Here is an 18,281-nt window from a genome sequence, read left to right as displayed (position 1 = left end):
AATATTTCCATGAACATTGCCAACAGTAAAAAAGAACACAATTTGTTTGATTTTGCATTTTTCACGTGCGGGTTATAAAACGGAAAATTTCCGGTATAATTTTGGAACGGTTTTTTCGTTTTGAACCGTTTTATTATAATATTTGCAAGGCCCTATATACCAGGTAAGGACACCAGCCGTTTGACCTTGAACGCCGCCGGCCGGCCGATGACGTCATTGGAGGCAAGCCGGCTCGGCGGACACACAAGGCGAATGCATAACGGAGGGGCGTTGGAACGTTGCGGGAGCCGGGGAGATATTTTAATGTGGTTGCATACCACCATTGTTATGTTGATTGATCTACAGACTGCAATCTTTTAAACCTCGATGCATCCTAGGCCTGGATGGTGCGTACATTCGTGGAACGATCACCCCGTCCGACGTCCGTGGTCGAAGCTGTCATATAGTATTAAAGACACTAAGACGGCCGACGGGTGCAATAACGGCGATCTGATCCCGTCTCTGGCGAATCTAGAGGGGTCGTAAAGGCCGAATCTGACCGTCTATTTTTAGGGAAACGGGGTGGGTGAATTGACAACCGATGGCTTAAGAGATGATGAGAAGGGATCCCGTCGTCGATTGTTGTTTGACAGACAACACATGTTGTACTGGGCGTATGACCATCAGAGGTAATGCCTGAACGTAGGCAAGCATAATTGTTCTGTCATACTGTTTAGGAATATAGAATGGTAATGGAGATTATTGAGGATATGATCTCTACATTACAGGAATTCACTAATTACTACGGCCCATAGGGGCACCGCCGGAGCTGTTGTTTTGCCATCGGTCCCAGGCAACTCCAGGGAGCTGCAGTACCCGGCGGCCAAAGCGGCCACCTCGTCGACTCGCAGGTCCTGTGGGATTCCGTGATGCTTTAGTGCTTCACCCACAGAAGCACGGGCATAGCAGTAGGATGTGGGGCTAGGTGTCTGTCCACCTCTTCTTTGAAAGAACAACGTATACAGCGCCTGGTCCCGCCGAAGCTCGGTATCGACCGTGACTTATTCACAACTGGCGGATCCAGGAAGCGGTCTCCCAGCTAACAATTTGCCGTTGTTACAACGTCGTTTAAACGTTGTCAAATGGTTACCACAACGTTCCGATTTATCGTTGTGACAACGTAATTTTGTAGACTCCAGACAACGGCGCGACAACGTCATCCGACCATGCATTTGAATGTCATCACAACGTTTCTGTAACGTGGCCGTGACGTCCCAAAACTGTTCTTACAACGTCCCGCCAACGTTATGAAATGTTTTCTGTAACGTACCAACAGTGTTTCTGGAACGTTGTCACCACGTTTCCGCAACGTGACTACAAGGAGTATAGAACGCTTTGGCAACGTCTCTGCGACGTTTTTATCACGTGTGCACCACGTTGTCGCTACTTCGTATTGCCGTCCCTGCGACCCTGAGTAAACGTCCTCAACATTTTCGCAACGCCCTCTCAACGTGTTCGCAACATACTCAGAATGTGATTCCGACGCTCTCTTCCCGTTCTCTAGACTTGTAAAAAAGGCATGTAAGAAGTTTATATTTCAATACATCACACAGGTCAATTTACAAAAAAAAAAAAAACGACGGCGGCGGCATCGGTGATGGGGCATGGGGCCCAGGGGCGCCCCCATGGGGGCGTGGGACGGCATTGGGTTCTACCGGCTCTAGCGCTAGCCGCTAGCACGCCAGAACTGGTGGAAGTTCACTTCTTCACTAACCCTCGCTGGGAGGATCACTCGGCGGACCGTTAGGCACCGGCTCATTTGCGGCCTCGATGTCCCTAGGCAGCTGGCAGTACCTGACTAGACGGTCTGCGCACCCCCCGTTCCGGTCGCAGCTTCCGGACAGCCACTTCGCTACCGCATTGCCGACAGTAGGCCTGCCACAAGGCGCGCTGACGAGTTGCAGGACGTCTGCGGGAAGACATGAGGGAAAATCAGACATTCAATTCATGAAGAAAAAAAAATCACAAAAATACCTGCACCACTTTCCGTAACAGTGCGACAGGCTAGATCAAACATGTCAACACCTTAGAGGCTAGAGCTACAATGAACTTTAGCCTAGACCGCACGATATTACAAGGCACAATCTTGCAAATGCTACTCGTAAATGGTATTTTGACTTACCAGTCAAAGCAACAATCGCATCAAACGCAGACAACTGGCGCTATCTTTCATCTTCCAGCTATCTCAGCCGCGCCCGCCGCCGGCCCTCACTGCTCGCTCGCGCCGCGTAGACTGCGGCTCGGCCGGCTGGCTCTGAACGCCGGCCGGTGACACTGACGTCACGGCCCCTCAGGCGAGGTCAGGGCGCGAGCCACCGTTCGCCTGAGTGGCGGCCCGCGTGGCTTGCTGGCAGCCGCGGAAAACAGTAACGTTTAGGTACAGTAGGTCTACTAAAAAAGTCCCCCGCTCCAGAGGCGGCCGGCCGGCCGAACCCCCGGATTCCAGCCCCGATTCTATTGCGCAGGCCGCGGCAGTGACACGGGTCAGGTCGCGGCGCCCGGCGAGTGGGTCAGTTGGCGGCGGCCGGCCGTGGAGTGAGGACGCCGTGTGTGGGGCGCAGCAATGCCGCAGTGCAGAGGAGGGGAAGATAGTGACTGTACGATGCCGGAAATGATGCCTTTGTGATCTAAATTAAACACCTGCACTGCAGTGCATATCCTCCCTTGCCCCATTCCTATTATGCATATCATAATCCTTCAATATAATCCGTAATGACCATTCAACGCAAGCAAGCAAACAAAACAACCCGTTTAGCGGCGCCATCATCTCGGATAAAAAAGCGACAGTGATGATTAGAATTGACTTAGCGCGAGGGCAAATCGAGGGGTATCCGTATATATGTATCATATGCCGAGTATTTTATTCCCATCTAGCAAATTAGGATTGGGGGTCTTGTCCCATAATTCAGCGGGCGTTCTAGACACAGATTAATACTTTGTTTTCGGTCGCATCATTATCTGCAATAATTCGAAGCGAGGTTTAACCCTCGCCGGCCTAGAAAAGGGGGGTGGATGCCGCCACCATGTATTTTTTTGTGGTAGCTCAAAGCACACTGATGATAGAAGGCTGACATTTCATATGCCTTACATTTGATTCAAGCCGGATCATTTGAAATCAACCACGTTTTCATGTCAGGTCACTTAACTATGACGTCTTAAGTAAACCTCTGCAGACTGCACGGTTGTCGGTTATAAAATGATGCAAATCCGTAATGCACTTAGTCTCATATAAGCATAATGGCAAAATATGGAAACTGTTAATTTGGCGTCGGAAATGACCTAAAACTATACCTCAAGCACATGAAATCGTGATTTCATACATTCTTGGCAAGGTTTAATGCTTCACTTTTGCATTGTTCACCTTGCGTGACGGAGTGCTCGTCAATAGGAGTGCTTCGTCAATAACTCCCGATCAAAATGAGCTAGCCGGTCGGGACAGCCTTCAATGGACTTTGCAAGACTTGCCGAATCAAATGTTATGCAACATGTCCTCCTTTCAACAGCTTCGTGACCTGTGTAGAGCACTTCACGGATAAGCTTTTTAGGATCCGGCCCGGCCCATATCCGGCAAGTCATATCCAGATCCGCCCATTATCCGCCTTTCTTTGAATATCAGAATCCGGCCCACCCATGGCTCGTATTGCAGCCAAACTTCCAAAAAATATCCGTAATAATCCGTTTCACCAATAACTGGTTTCACCCAAAACTGGACTAACAAATTCCATCTAAGGGACCAGACAGCCATACAGCTCATAGACCATCATGCTTCCAAAAACCATGCATACATTGCATACATTATCCACTTGAAGACAAGTCTTGTGACAAGTGAGTGTCATAAAATGATGACTATTACTCTAATCAAACCTCTGCTGCCGCTTAACACATTAGGTTAATTTTTAACTTCAATGTTGAATGTTAAAATTTTGATCCGTTTTGATCCGGGTTCAACCTTCAAATCCCAAATCCGGCCCGCCCATATCCGTTCTTTTTTAACAAATTTAGAATCCAATCCTATCCGGTCCGCGGATTTATCCGTGGATAACGGATTTATCCGGCCCATGAAGTGCTCTACGTGTTGCCCTAACATGACATTGACCTAAACATCCTAAATTGCTTCACCTAAGCAAAAAACATATAAATCGACGCGTCTGAGAACAGAAACACGATTGTATCGAAATGACCAATGGATAATGCGACCATTTTTTGCGAAGTTTTTCACCAAAAACCGATCCAATGCCGTAGGGCCCTTGACCTGCCCTAAGAGGTCACTGATATTTTAAAATGGGGTAACAGTCGCTGCGTCACGTAACGACGCAAGCGCTCGTTTTTTCCGCGAGGCTCTAGCAGTTAGCTCAATTATAGGAGCTAAACATGGGGTTGAGGAATCGCTCCCTTCTCACTCACTATTTGGCCGGGATAGTGTTCCCAATTATTGTTAAAATCTAACATTTTAAGCTTTCAAATGACCCATTTGTTTCCGCCCAGGTCTTTCAATTGAAGGTCATAACACTAGGTCACGTCAAGTGACCTTACCTCAAGGAAAGTTCCTGTGCTCATCATATCTAAATGCATCGTCTAACCGATCGCTTTAGAACCTTTAGCGATTTCAATGGGTAACAGTGTATGTATTTGAAACGTTTACTTTGTAAGTTTGACATTGCTGACAGAAAGGTCGGGTTAATTTTGAGATCGCTAAAGTCAATGGGAGAAAGTTGAATTGCGCTTTTTTTGACGGAACGCATAATAAACACTCTGAAGTCTGAAAACATGTGGTGCCTGATGAGATACAATACTGAATGAGAAAATTGTTTGTTTTGTTGGGAGCCATCTTTTTCGGTCTGAGAAGGCCCTTGCAGAGCTATGACATAACTATGCTCTGGTGTAGTAATTTGGTTGTGCGAGCCAGCGACAGTGATCTGCGGAAGAGTGACTGTTCCCGTGGGACGATTGCCCTGTCGGGGCGTTCCAGTCGTCTCCCCAAAGGTCACCCGAAGAGGATTATGTGTCCTGGAATGAAACCGACATTAACTACAGGTTGGCTGGTGGGATGACCTCCAGTCCAGAGAGGGAAGCATGAAGACTAGGGGCGATGCGGATTGGTTTTTCCTGAGGATAGCGAGGACGGAAGAAATCTAGCACCCTTGACCTTTCCTTATAATGAATGTATCTCAGGCTGTTAAATCTCCTAAGCGTTTTCTTTTTCTCGACATCGTCAAGGTGTCATTAATAAAAATATGAAATCCGGGAGGATAAATTAGATATAGAAATTGTGGCCAAAAGAACATTATCGGTTGCGTTCAACATACTCGTAAGCATGATCACACACCCAGCTTACACATGAGCCATGTAGGTAATAAATATTTTTGATAGACATGCTTAAGTTATGAAATCATCTTAACCCTAGAACGCCTAGGGGGGGGGGGGTTGTATCAACCCCCCCCCCCTGAGGTTTTTTCGAAGTGCACGCTAAACGGCTTGTCGTAGCGGGCTGAAATTTTCAATACCCTCTGGGGCAACCTTTGCGCATCTTTTGCCGAAAAAAATTGATCGGGTCATGTCAGGTCACGGAGTTATGACGTCATAAGAGGTACAGCCTCCGGCCGGATTTTCACAAACTGAGTGCCAACGCCCGAGGTTTCCTGCCGGTGGTACGGACATCGGTTGATGGATCGTGATGAAACTTCCCATGCATGTTGGGGCAAGTATTGGCTATCATATGGTATAAGAAATTTGACCGGGTCAGGTCAGGTCACGGAGCTATGACGTCACAAGAGGAACAGCGTCCGGTACTATTTTTTAAAAGCGCCCGAACCACTATTTTGCTAATTCTTGTCACCTCAATGGGAATATGCAGCAATATTAGCTTCTATAGGGAGCAAATGGACCTCCCAAATCCAAAAATACAATCAGATTTCAAAAATTGAAATTTTGATTTTTCGAATTTCTGCCGCCGACTGTGACCTTGCCGACTTCCGGCGCTCCCAACGCGCCATTTTTAGAGCTAGGGAAACGAAATACATACCAAACGATAGAGAATTGATCAAGGAACACGATAGTGAAGATTTCAAGTCGATATCTCCCACCGTTTTGCCGCAATCGCCGCCGAAAGTTGAAAAAAGTCTATTTTTCCGAAAATTTGACCTTTGACCGGTCAAAAGTAGGTCAAATGTTGACCTAGGACCAAAAAATATACCACCAATCGCGAGATCTCGTTGAGAGCAATCCGTTGGTTTTTTCCGCTAAGCTCTACGACCTTCCGTTTCGAAACGCCAGGGGGGGGGGGTCGTAACAACCCCCCCCCCCTGGTCGTTCGTGTTATGAGAAATGGCCTGGTCGTGCGAGGGTTAAGTGTTTGTAAAGTTCCACGATACGGATCTAATATCCTGCTATGCATCATGACCATTTCCGGTCAGGTCATGTCTTTGAACATCGGCCAAATTCTTCAAATGACCTTTAAAGATCAACTTTTGATTCATTCGAAGCGTTTTGATAAGAGGAACACGAGGCCGGTAAAATTAATTTCATGCAAGTTTAGCTTAAAACTTTTAGTGTTTGTGGAAAAGCAATTGGTTTTCTCATAATACCGATGATGGCAGTTACTGTTATTTACGTGCTTAGCCGTTGACCTTAATTAAATCTGACAATATTATTCAGACATAGCGGTAAACGAGCTGCTTGTTGTGTTAGGTTAGGCTCTTTCGGTCAATTTCAGAGTGGGAAGGATGACAGGAATTAGGGGGAGACAGGGGGCCTGGGCGGGAGTCCTGGGCCTCATGCTCCGCTGGGGCCGAGCCCATCACGTGGGTTGGATTGCCCTGACACAAGGATAGCCGTGGGCGGTGTTTAACTGCAATGCATGGCGCTGCAGCACGCTGCGCTGCGCTGCCATGCATTGTTGCGGCGGTTGATATGAATTCGGCTCCACGCTAGCGTTACGAGCTTCCGAGTCTGTTGATGCATCCATGGAAATTGGAAACCCAATGCACCGGTGCGCGCAACGCACCCTGTGCAAGCAAAACTTTATCATCGATGACCTCTGTTGACGTGATCTTTTGCTCTGACCCGATCTAAAATTGGCTGAAGTATCTTTTCTTCTTTTTGCTACTTTTGACGCTACTTCGAATACCATTTAAATGCCCAAAGCTGAGTTATAAGAATGATGTTCAATCCCCATTTCCACTCCAACAGGGCTTGAGAGTCTAGGCATTCCTGTGGGGCACGGGCTAACAATGACTATCTCATAATCATTGTGGCCATGAACATCTACTGCCATTCATTAACACCGGTTTCGCTGCGCTGAGCGGTGGCCGTCCCGTTTGTTGGATTCTACAGCTGGCTGGCGGAAAGCGTTACCGGCCGCCCGTCCACCGCCCGCGGGCCGGACCGAGCGGTCCCGCTGACCCTACCTGACCTGAGCCCGGCGCGATATGGGACGGGCAGACGGGGGTTCGGCTCAGCGAAGGCAGCGCCCACTGGTGCTGGGGACTTTTTTAATAGACCTACTGTACAGTCTGTCTTAAAAGTACCGCGCAAAGTGACGGTGGATCCATCGAGCCTGACTAAGGAAGGGCCTGCTAAATTTGGGTCACCGAAGCAGTTGACATCCTCGTCCATTCCCTAGGTCAGTTGGTCGGTGACTTTCAAATTAAAGCAGGCCCTTTCTCCGTCAGGCTTGATGGATCCACCGTCACTTTGCGCGGTACTTTTAAGACAGACTGTACATAGGGATAGTTGCAAGCCTCGCTCCCCAGCTAACAATTTGCCGTTGTTACAACGTCGTTTAAACGTTGTCAAATGGTTACCACAACGTCCCGATTTATCGTTGTGACAACGTAATTTTGTAGACTCCAGACAACGGCGTGACAACGTCATCCGACCATGCATTTGAATGTCATCACAACGTTTCTGTAACGTGGCCGTGACGTCCCAAAACTGTTCTTACAACGTCCCGCCAACGTTATGAAATGTTTTCTGTAACGTACCAACAGTGTTTCTGGAACGTTGTCACCACGTTTCCGCAACGTGCATACAAGGAGTATAGAACGCTTTGGCAACGTCTCTGCGACGTTTTTATCACGTGCGCACCACGTTGTCGCTACTTCGTATTGCCGTCCCTGCGACCCTGAGTAAACGTCCTAAACATTTTCGCAACGCCCTCTCAACGTGTTCGCAACATACTCAGAATGTGTTTCCGACGCTCTCTTCCCGTTCTCTAGACTTGTAAAAAAAGGCATGTAAGAAGTGTATATTTCAATACATCATACAAGTCAATTTACAAAAAAAAAAAAAAACGACGGCGGCGGCATCGGTGATGGGGCATGGGGCCCAGGGGCGCCCCCATGGGGGCGTGGGACGGAATTGGGTTCTACCGGCTCTGGCGCTAGTCGCTAGCACGCCAGAACTGGTGGAAGTTCACTTCTTCACTAACCCTCGCTGGGAGGATCACTCGGCGGACCGTTAGGCACCGGCTCATTTGCGGCCTCGATGTCCCTAGGCAGCTGACAGTGCCTGACTAGACGGTCTGCGCACCCCCCGTTCCGGTCGCAGCTTCCGGACAGCCACTTCGCTACCGCATTGCCGACAGTAGGCCTGTCACAAGGCGCGCTGACGAGTTGCAGGACGTCTGCGGGAAGACATGAGGGAAAATCAGACATTCAATTCATGAAAAAATCACAAAAATACCTGCACCACTTTCCGTAACAGTGCGGCAGGCTAGATCAAACATGTCAACACCTTTTAGAGGCTAGAGCTACAATGAACTATAGCCTAGACCGCACGATATTACAAGGCACAATCTTGCAAATGCTACTCGTAAATGGTACTTTGACTTACCAGTCAAAGCAACAATCGCATCAAACGCAGACAACTGGCGCTATCTTTCATCTTCCAGCTATCTCAGCCGCGCCCGCCGCCGGCCCCCACTGCTCGCTCGCGCCGCGTAGACTGCGGCTCGGCCGGCTGGCTCTGAACGCCGGCCGGTGACACTGACGTCACGGCCCCTCAGGCGAGGTCAGGGCGCGAGCCACCGTTCGCTTGAGTGGCGGCCCGCGTGGCTTGCTGGCAGCCGCGGATAACAGCCGCGTTTACATAGGGATAGTTGCAAGCCTTTAGCTCCGCCTGTGATGTTGCAAAACATGCCAATGACGCTTTGCAATTTACACATGTTATATATATATATATATATATATATATATATATATATATATATATATATATATATATATATATATATATATATATATATATATATATATATATATATATATATATATAATACCTATATTAGAGAGAGAGATAGAGAGAGAAAGGTATCAGAATTTACTAGTAAAAACACCGCTAATTATTCAGTACCTATAATGTCAAGGTTGTGAAAAACCGTTTTAACAACGTGTTGGCGACCACCAGCTGACAACGTGAACAGTCCAAGTGTTCAAATATGTCAAATTTAACGATGAAAACTGAATATGCGCATTGAAAGTCAAAGAAAATGCATTATATGGCCATATATGTCACCATGCATTATCAAAATATAATGCTGCAAGTGCGCGGTTGCTGCAACGTACCAATAAAACGTTGTCACGACGTTTTACCACGACTTTCGGACCAAACCATGGCTTCACAACGTTCAGAACGTTGCTACAACGTAATTAAAACGTAATTTCGCAACTTACCGAAACACGACGTTGTGACAACGTTGTAGTAACGTTTCCTGTTAGCTGGGTCCGCCTGTGATGTTGCAAAACATGCCAATGACGCTTTGCAATTTACACATGTTATATATATATAAGATATATATATATATATATATATATATATATATATATATATATTAGAGAGAGATAGAGAGAGAAAGGTATCAGAATTTACTTGTAAAAACACCGCTAATTATTCAGAACCTATAATGTCAAGGTTGTGAAAAGCCGTTTTAACAACGTGTTGGCGACCACCAGCTGACAACGTGAACATGTGTTAAAACATGTCAAACTTAACGATGAAAACTGAATATGCGCATTGAAAGTCAAAGGAAATGCATTATATGGCCATATATGTCACCATGCATTATCAAAATATAATGCTGCAAGTGCGTGGTTGCTGCAACGTACCAATAAAACGTTGTCACAACGTTTTACCACGACTTTCGGACCAAACCGTGGCTTCACAACGTTCAGAACGTTGCTACAACGTAATTAAAACGTAATTTCGCAACTTACCGAAACACGACGTTGTGACAACGTTGTAGTAACGTTTCCTGTTAGCTGGGCTTGGACACTGCGGGGGCTTACCCCAAAAAGGTTTCTCGGAATTAATTAAAAAAAAACTCGGATTTCGATTCCTTGCGCACTGCTGTGCAGTGTGATTAACCAACATTTCCTCAGAAAAGTTGTGAAGTTTTCTCTGATTCTCGAAAAGCGATTTCGGGCGCTGCCAATGTGGGGGAAGACATTTGCCCCAAATGCCTTCCCCTGGATCCGCCAGTGGGTTGCCCCACTCCGAGCTTGACTAAAAACGTCTTCAAACCCCACCAGAAACCGATGGTAAGGTGAATTTAAATCCAATAACTCATCTCTGTCTGCCAGCCTAAATATACAACACATGGTACGGCACCCGGCCCTGTCTGAGCTATGAGCCGATCGCGATATTTTCGGCTTTCCCCATCCCAAGCTCGATTAGAAACGTTCTCCTTCCCCACCCGATTGCTGATGTCAATTCAAATTAAATACCTCATCTCTGTCTGCCCGACCATAACCCATTCATTGCACACCGTTCAGCGCCCCGCCCCGCCAGAAGTATCCTAGCGCGCTGAGCACTTGCCTCCAGCCGCGTCATCGCGAGGCCCCGCGCGGCCCATAAATTAATACATTGCGCGAATAGCCGTGTCACCCCCCTGAATATTTGATTTATCTGGGTGAGTTAAGTGGTCGCTGGTGGATGAATCTTTCCTGTTGATTACTTACATCATCAAATTATCTAAATACCGTGCATCATCACTTTTATGTGAATGTCATGAATGATTGCATTGTGATTGAGTTGGAGTGGCCTGTGGCAGTGAGATATCTTAAAAGTAATGGAGAAATTGCTGGTTGTTTCAAAATTGTTGGATCTAGCAGTGTCAAATTGTTCCCACTGCCCAGTTTTCTTTTTGATTCAGTTCAAGTTCTGGGCCATGATCCTGATCCTGATCAATGACAAAAATATGTTGTGGCGACTGTTACGCAGTTCTGGGAGATAACCACCAGCATGGAGGATCGAGAACAGCAGCGTGAGGAGCTGCTGGTCATGGACAGCATTTTTGGACATGATGGTCTCTTCACGTCAGATGACAAGCAAATGAGTGGTATGATCAGCGTGTCACCAGAACTGCAGCGGCCCTTGCTGGTGAAACCACCTGAGCCCGGTCAGTGACTAACGCTGGTGAGGACAGGGGCAGCCAGAACTCACTAGTGCTGTTGACGGAGTGCAGTGGTGCTTCTGATAGATTATAGTAGGCATGTGGTGTCCCATTGCAAATGTTTCAGTCCCAGAACCCAGTTGAACTTGTCAAAGCCTGGTCATTGGTGAGTGGCGACTAGATGGTGATGCTGTCACAGCCTGGTCATTGGTGAATGATGAGAGTACACTGTTATAGTCTGATCAGTGGTGACTGGTGAGCCTGTCATAGCCTGTTCTGTGGTGACTGGTGAGGCTGTCATAGTCTAGTGACTGGTAAAGTGGTGAGCCTGTTATAGCCTGGTCAGTGGTGACTGGTGACTGGTGAGACTGTCATAGTGTCATAGCCTGGTCAGTGCTGACTGGTGAGAGTGTCATAGACTGGTCAGTGGTGACTGGTGACTTGAGGCTGTCAGCCTATTCAGTGGGACTGGTGAGGGTTTCATAGCCTGGTGACTGGTGAGGCTGTCATAGTGTCATAGCCTGGTCAGTGATAATTGGTGAGACTGTCATAGCCTGGTCAGTGGTGACTGGTGACTGGTAAGGCTGTCAGCCTTTCAGTGGGACTGGTGAGAGTTTCATAGCCTGGTGACTAGTGACTGGTGAGGCTGTCATAGCCTGTTCAGTGTTCAGTACTGAATGCTGATTGGTTAGGCTGTCATAGCCTGGTCAGTGGGACTGGTGAGGCTGTCATAGTCTGAATATACATCAAAATGCACAAATATGTGGTAGGTAGTAGATAAATAGGTACTTTATGGAAATGCCTGCAAATGTAATTACGGAGCGAGCGAAGCGAGCGTAGTCTTTCCTTAGATTAACGGAAATTTCTGAGTATGAGCGGCCGGCCGGCCGTGGTCACGCTTTTGCGAGGCTTATATCTCAGCAACCACTTGACCGATTTACACGCGGTAATTTTTGTAGGGTAGCTTCATTCCTTCTACCAAGTATTGGACTATTCCCGATTCATGTGGGTGACCCCTTATGCACGTGCCACGTGCAAAACGAAGAGGTGTCACTTTTGTAATTGTTGCAATATCTCGGTAACTACTTGGCCGATTGCGCTGAAAGTTGGCATGTAGGTAGGCACCCAATAGGCACTGCATATCCATGTGCCAGAGTTGGGGTGCTGCTGCACGTGCGCACGTGCAGGGGTCGTTTCCAGATCTCGGGAACGGCTGGACCGATTGCGCTCAAATTTGGTACATGGATAGGGACCGGTTAGTAGGGTGCCGTGCACAAGTCAGTTGGGACCCATTTTGCACGTGCGCACGTGCAGGGTACCGCTTCCAGATTTCGAGAACGGCTGGGCCGATTGTGCCCAAATTTGGCACAGCGCTAGAGACCAGTTAGTAGGGTGCCGTGCACAAGTCAGTTGGAGGTACCCCCTCGCAATTTCGCACGTGCAAGGCCCACCCTCTCGCTCGCTCCGTTAGTCGCCCCAAAAGGCGTTATACTGGTTATATGAGGTCGTGCTGTGTGCATGTACTATGCCACCATGTCAACAGAACCTGTGCTGATTTTGCCCTTTTTGGGATTGGTACTTGCAACTGCTTTTTCAAGCTGACTGACGTGCTTCCGCGCCTTCAGACAAGGAGCCGCTGTCTGTGAGCGCACTGCCGCCGATATGTATCGAGTTCACGCTGCCGGAACAGTACCCGCTGGAGGCGCCTCCGACCAACCGTGTCACGTGCAGCTGGCTAACGCCCACCCAGGTGTGTACTGAACCCGACCTGCTCTGTACGGAGTATGGGCGCAAACTGACCTTTGAAGTCGGTGCGCCCTGAATTCTCAGTAAACAACAAAAGCACGGACTGCGTATGCGCAGCTGTTGCATTCAGTAATGAACTAACTAGATGAGAGCTGACATGGTTATTTGCACAGGCCCGGGTATATACTCTTGTTTTGTGTTTTTTTTTTTGCATTGGTGGTTTCTTGTAAGTATTGTTATATCCTGTTTGCTTGTTATGGCAGGGTCTATGCTAATCGAGTGCTCCTCTTTCGTTGTGTTCAGATGCTCAAGATCTGGCGACACCTAGTGACGCTCTGGGAGCAGGGCCAAGGCAACACCGTTCTCTACGAGTACACAGAGTTTCTCAGGAACGACAGCATCGCCTTCCTGGGACTGGAACATGAGCTAGACGTGTCGTTTTTCGTGGACCGGGCTCGGACAGCAGCGGCAGCGGCCGCCGCCGGTCCGCCGTCCCCCGCCGCCGGCTCCAGTCCTCCGCGGAGTCTGAACCGGCGCGCCAGCGTGGAGCAGCTGCGAGCGCGCTACCGGCTGACGCTGCCGGCCTCGGCCAGCGTGCACCGCCTGCTGGAGACGCACCAGCGGCAGGCCGAGGCGGCCGAGTTCGGCCGGCGCCGGTTCCCCTGCAAGGTGTGCGGCGAGGAGCGCGCCGGCTCGGACTGTGTGCGTCTGACGCGCTGTGGCCACGTCTACTGCTGCGACTGCCTCACCGCCTACTACACCGTGCTGATCAGGGACGGAGAGGTGCAGAACCTGCGCTGTCCGGAGGACCAGTGTCCTGAACAGGCCACCCCTAAAGAGGTGAGTGGCTGGAGTCCAGCGGAGGAGGGAAGGGGGGGGGGGAGAGAGCAGCGTGCACGTCTTTATAGTGGAGCTGTGCGCTTACAGAAAAGGTCGTAAAATCCTTCGCGGGATATTACTACGAGTTTCAAATCGTCTCATTTCAATTTCAGTCTGTTGAATTTCTTCGAGCTCCCACCGTGGACTGCTTCTCTTCCCGGTTCTATCACTGACCGCTCCCCAGGTGCGGGACCTGGTCGGTGACGACCTGTTTGAGCGCTACGACACGATCCTGTTGCGGACCAGCCTGAGCGCCATGACCGACGTGGTCACCTGTCCGCGGGCTCACTGTCAGGTACGGACGGTCATTTGTTAGCAAGGCTACTGTCAGGTACTGTCTGAAACGTCCTGTAACCCCGACCGCTAGAGATAACGACTTATTCCACTAACCGCAGGTAATTTTTATAAGAAAAAGGTTCATTGCTTCTCAAAGAGCCTTCTTGGTGCCCTATCCCCGTCAGTGTGAGGAAGAAAAATATGTAATCCACCCGAGGCCTGGATTTCCAGAAGTCCTTGGTTCCTTACCGATGTGTGTACCCATGAGCAAAAGTGCTTATGGACTCTCCCCCTCCGTGCATTTTCAGAAGCCCGTGGTACTGGACCCGGGGGACAGCCTGGGACGGTGCGCACACTGCGACCACACCTTCTGCGCCATCTGCCAGAACGCCTACCACGGAAACAACCCGTGCGCAGTCAAGAGCGGTCAGTATGCGAGACACTGGGGGACGAACCTATTGGAGGTCCGCTTAGGGCTAGCCTTATCCGGGTTTTACCAGTCCTTGTGTTTTATCATTTTTAGTCGCACGTTGGGATAATGTCGCCACGATGTCCTCTGGTTCACATGCACTGACGACACTTCCGTTTTGTCACTGGCTGAGGGGGATTAGGAGGTCAAAATTGGGACAGGATCGGTGAGGAAGGCGACAGTCGCTGCCTGATCAGAGATCCTCAGTGGCGAGGGCGCCGTGAGCAGACAGATATACCGATACTTCGACGCCTCGATAGCGAGGTTGGCCGAAGCCGACTGGCCGCACCCCTTGTATTGAAAGAGGTCCCTTTCCCCGGTCTCGATGGCGAAACACGGGAAAAGAGTTCAGTCCTCGGTATTTCGCTGGCGAAACACCGATGGCCGCCAGTGCCTCACACATTCCAATGAGCTGAAAAAGACCTAGGTCCCCGGAAGTAGGGGGGAGGGGCACAGTCACGCGTTTGTGGCCCGCTGTCACTCCTCCACCTTCCGCCACTTCCGTCTCTCACTTCTCGTCACAGCCACTGAGTTAAACCACTGAGGATTTACGGGCACTTCTCACAGCTCACTCCAGAGTTCAGCTCCATTCCGCCCCCCACCAGACAGCATAACACACTAAACCCGCCAATGGCTCACCCGCCCGAGATCAGCTCGCTGGTGCCCTGCGGCGCGGGACACCAGCGACCAATCAGCGCGCTCCCCGCACATGACCTCACCCGTGTAGACACGCCTCGGGCGCCACGTGGCCCTAGCGGCCGGCTCGGCAGCCACGTGGGCGACTCGGCGGCTATCGGTCAGCAGCGGTCGGTGACAATAGGTAACATTGGATCACGCTTTTTTATCTATATTCATTTTCAAATTTCAATTATGACCCATTTTACATTTTAGCCTAGTCCGCCTAGAGCCCTAGACGCACCTACACCCCACACGGTTCTTTCGTGATGCTTCCCGACGGATCAGCTGCTGTCCTTGTATCCAGCCGTCCTTTGTGTATCCATTGCCTACCTTGTGCCCCCGCCCCTGTCTGACGCTCCCCTGTCCTTCAGCTGAGCGCCTGGAGCTGGTGCGCCAGTACCGGGTGGCCGGTGCCGGCGAGCGCGCCGACCTGGAGCGGCGCTACGGCCGCCGGCAGCTGCAGCGTCTGGTCGAGGAGGTCGACTCGGCCGCCTGGATGTCAGACCACAGCGAGCGCTGTCCGCGCTGCCGCACTCCTATCGAGGTGGGTCCACCGACGGGGCACGTAACCGTGGTGGCTCTCACTCCGATCGAGATGAGGTGACGCGGCCAGCACATCTGATTCGTAATCTGAATGTAGCCTGGTAATTTGAAGGCAGGCTGTTGCTTTTGCCGTCGTAGTGTTCTAAGTTTGCTATAACTTTTTAGCTTCTCGTCAGGTGACACAGCACTGGACCCGTCTCGCTAGTTGTAGTCTATGTAACCCACCAATATTAGCTCTATCGCAAAACAACAGAATCAACAGTCAACATCCAAGCTCCACGGAGATGTGGTCTATGTCTCTCACTGGGCTATTTGACCCCACTCGGCTCGTTGCTTTGATCCGGTGACAGAAAAGCGGTGGCTGCAACAACATGTTGTGTATAAAATGCGGTGCACTCTTCCGCTGCGTCTGCAATAGAAGTAACGTAACGGCCGAAATCCATTAGTTTGCAGCACAGTTTTCCTTATTCCGTAATACGAGATATTTGGTGCGTGTGCTATTATTTGATTAAGCATGCACCGATACAGTGAAACCGATTTAAACAAAATCACCCGTCCGTTTAACGTTAGTGTGTCCTGGTTGATGTGATTCTAGGTAGTCGATGCCGTTACTTTTTTACGTTACTTCTAAACTACACATCATTCGCATCACATTACACTTGCTCAAACGGCCAGCGCAGCACTCGTTTGTCACAACAGACACAGCGTTTCACGGCCGCCTGGTACCGCAGCGTCCACGGAAATTCCCGACTGGGGCCCCGCTCGCCCCTCCGCCGGGTCACGTCACGTGACCTGTGGCCTCCAGCCGTCCGGTGCGGGTCGCCGGTCATTGACCAATCAGCGGCCGCCACGAGCACGGCGGGTCACACGGCTTCTGGTGGGACGGCGCGGTGGTGGCACTGGCGATGGCCTTGGCCTTGAATAATTTTTGAATTTGGAAAAGTGGTCACTGGTAATGAACCTAATTATCTGTGAGTGAAAGCTCGCTTAACATTTTTTTTATGAATCACAATTTATCAATCAAATTATTTTTAAAAAAACTATTTTAGATAAGAGGGAGAGCAAAAAACGGTCAATTTAATTTCAGGTGTCCCCACTTCCTTTGAGTCCAATGGAGTTGCGTTCAGCGACACACTGGCTCACATAATCCAGCTTTTTGACCTTTTATTCCGACCGTGCGGCAGAAAATCGACGGCTGCAACAAGATGTCGTGCACAAAATGCGGCACACTGTTCTGCTGGCTCTGCAACGCGCGCCTGCCGCGAGAGAACCCGTACACGCACTTCAACGTGCCGGGTAGCAAGTGCTTCAACCAGTTGTTTGCGGGTGTGGTGGACGGCGCACTGTTGGACGTGGAACTGGGCGCGCTGGCCTTCGACGAGCTGGGTGAGGAGGAAGACTTGCCCATGGGCTTCTTCTTGTGAGCTGGAAACAAACGGCTGCTTGGTGGTGACATGAGCAGCTTCAGTGGATGCAAACCCGCAATATGATTAGAAGTTTATGATCGACAATATCAATTTTTGTTTGCTTATCCAATTGGGTATTGGGTATCTATTTATCGTGTTGTTTTTACTACTAGACCAGGCCATTATTTACTACAGCGAGGCGGCGTTTGGGTTCTGTGTATAGCTTTGTTCGTCTGTATGGCTGTGTGCAGGGAAGCGGGAGTATCTTACCACAGGATGTGGGTCCTATGGCTGCTGTGGATTCGAGTCCACCTCTCAGGCATCGGGTTATCAGGGCAGATGTGTGCCAAGGCCATGACAGAGGACGAAACAAGACTGTCACCATGTGACAGAACGAGCGAGGTCATGCTTTGCACCGAGTGCCTTCCTTCTTCTTTCTTGCAAAGGATGACATGTCCTAATATTATAGCCCATAAGCAGTGAGTCGTGCGGTTTTGCATCGATTAGCGGTATTCACATTGAATATAAAGTAAAAGTGTAAAGTAAAGCGTTGTGAATATGACGAGTTTCGTTCGTTAACGAAGACTTGCGGCTGTGCAGAATGTTTCCGTGGTTAGGCGGACGCGCAAGGTGCGCCATAGTTTCTGTACATAGAGAACTTGTGTGAACAAATGAACAAATGAATCTGATCGTTGCAGTTGGTGTTTCTCAGAGTCTTGAAGTCATACACAGGGAGATCTTAAAATGGCGAGAGGGAGAGACCTTCAATGTAATGGATTATGTTTCTCAGTCCGTTGCAACACTAAAAGTAGCTTCAGCTTGGTCAATGGTCAGTGGTTTATAACTCATACTCATT

At 49.4% G+C, this 18,281-nt stretch overlaps 1 protein-coding gene across 3 annotated transcripts; it reads left to right on the top strand.

The window, feature by feature from the left end:
* Nucleotides 1-10,927: 10,927 nt before the first annotated feature.
* On the top strand, nt 10,928-18,122 carry LOC122364893 (E3 ubiquitin-protein ligase RNF14-like). Of its 3 annotated transcripts, none has more exons than XM_043335707.1 (8): nt 10,928-10,945; nt 11,257-11,434; nt 13,054-13,178; nt 13,478-14,014; nt 14,238-14,348; nt 14,638-14,755; nt 15,848-16,020; nt 17,204-18,122. In XM_043335707.1, exons 2-8 carry the CDS (start codon nt 11,278-11,280, stop codon nt 17,441-17,443), a joined length of 1,461 nt encoding a protein of 486 aa, XP_043191642.1. In that variant the 5' UTR covers nt 10,928-10,945; nt 11,257-11,277; the 3' UTR covers nt 17,444-18,122. The 3 variants fall into 3 exon arrangements, with proteins under 3 accessions (XP_043191642.1, XP_043191634.1, XP_043191650.1); XM_043335699.1 differs by lacking the exon at nt 10,928-10,945 and adding an exon at nt 10,962-11,034; XM_043335715.1 differs by lacking the exon at nt 10,928-10,945 and having other exon boundaries at nt 11,323-11,451.
* The last annotated feature ends 159 nt before the right edge of the window (nt 18,123-18,281 follow it).

The sequence above is a fragment of the Amphibalanus amphitrite genome, unplaced genomic scaffold (assembly GCF_019059575.1).
Source record: "Amphibalanus amphitrite isolate SeventyFive unplaced genomic scaffold, NRLGWU_Aamphi_draft 000027F_arrow, whole genome shotgun sequence".
NCBI lineage: Eukaryota > Metazoa > Arthropoda > Thecostraca > Balanomorpha > Balanidae > Amphibalanus > Amphibalanus amphitrite.
Note: the sequence above shows the minus strand (reverse complement) of the source record. Positions and strands in the feature narration are given on the sequence as shown.

Coding starts and splice junctions, on each gene's coding strand:
- LOC122364893 (XM_043335707.1), top strand. CDS start 11,278: ATGGAGGATCGAGAACAGCAGCGTGAGGAGCTGCTGGTCATGGACAGC. Junction 11,435..13,053: donor GGTGAAACCACCTGAGCCCG/GTCAGTGACTAA, acceptor CCGCGCCTTCAG/ACAAGGAGCCGCTGTCTGTG. Junction 13,179..13,477: donor GCTGGCTAACGCCCACCCAG/GTGTGTACTGAA, acceptor CGTTGTGTTCAG/ATGCTCAAGATCTGGCGACA.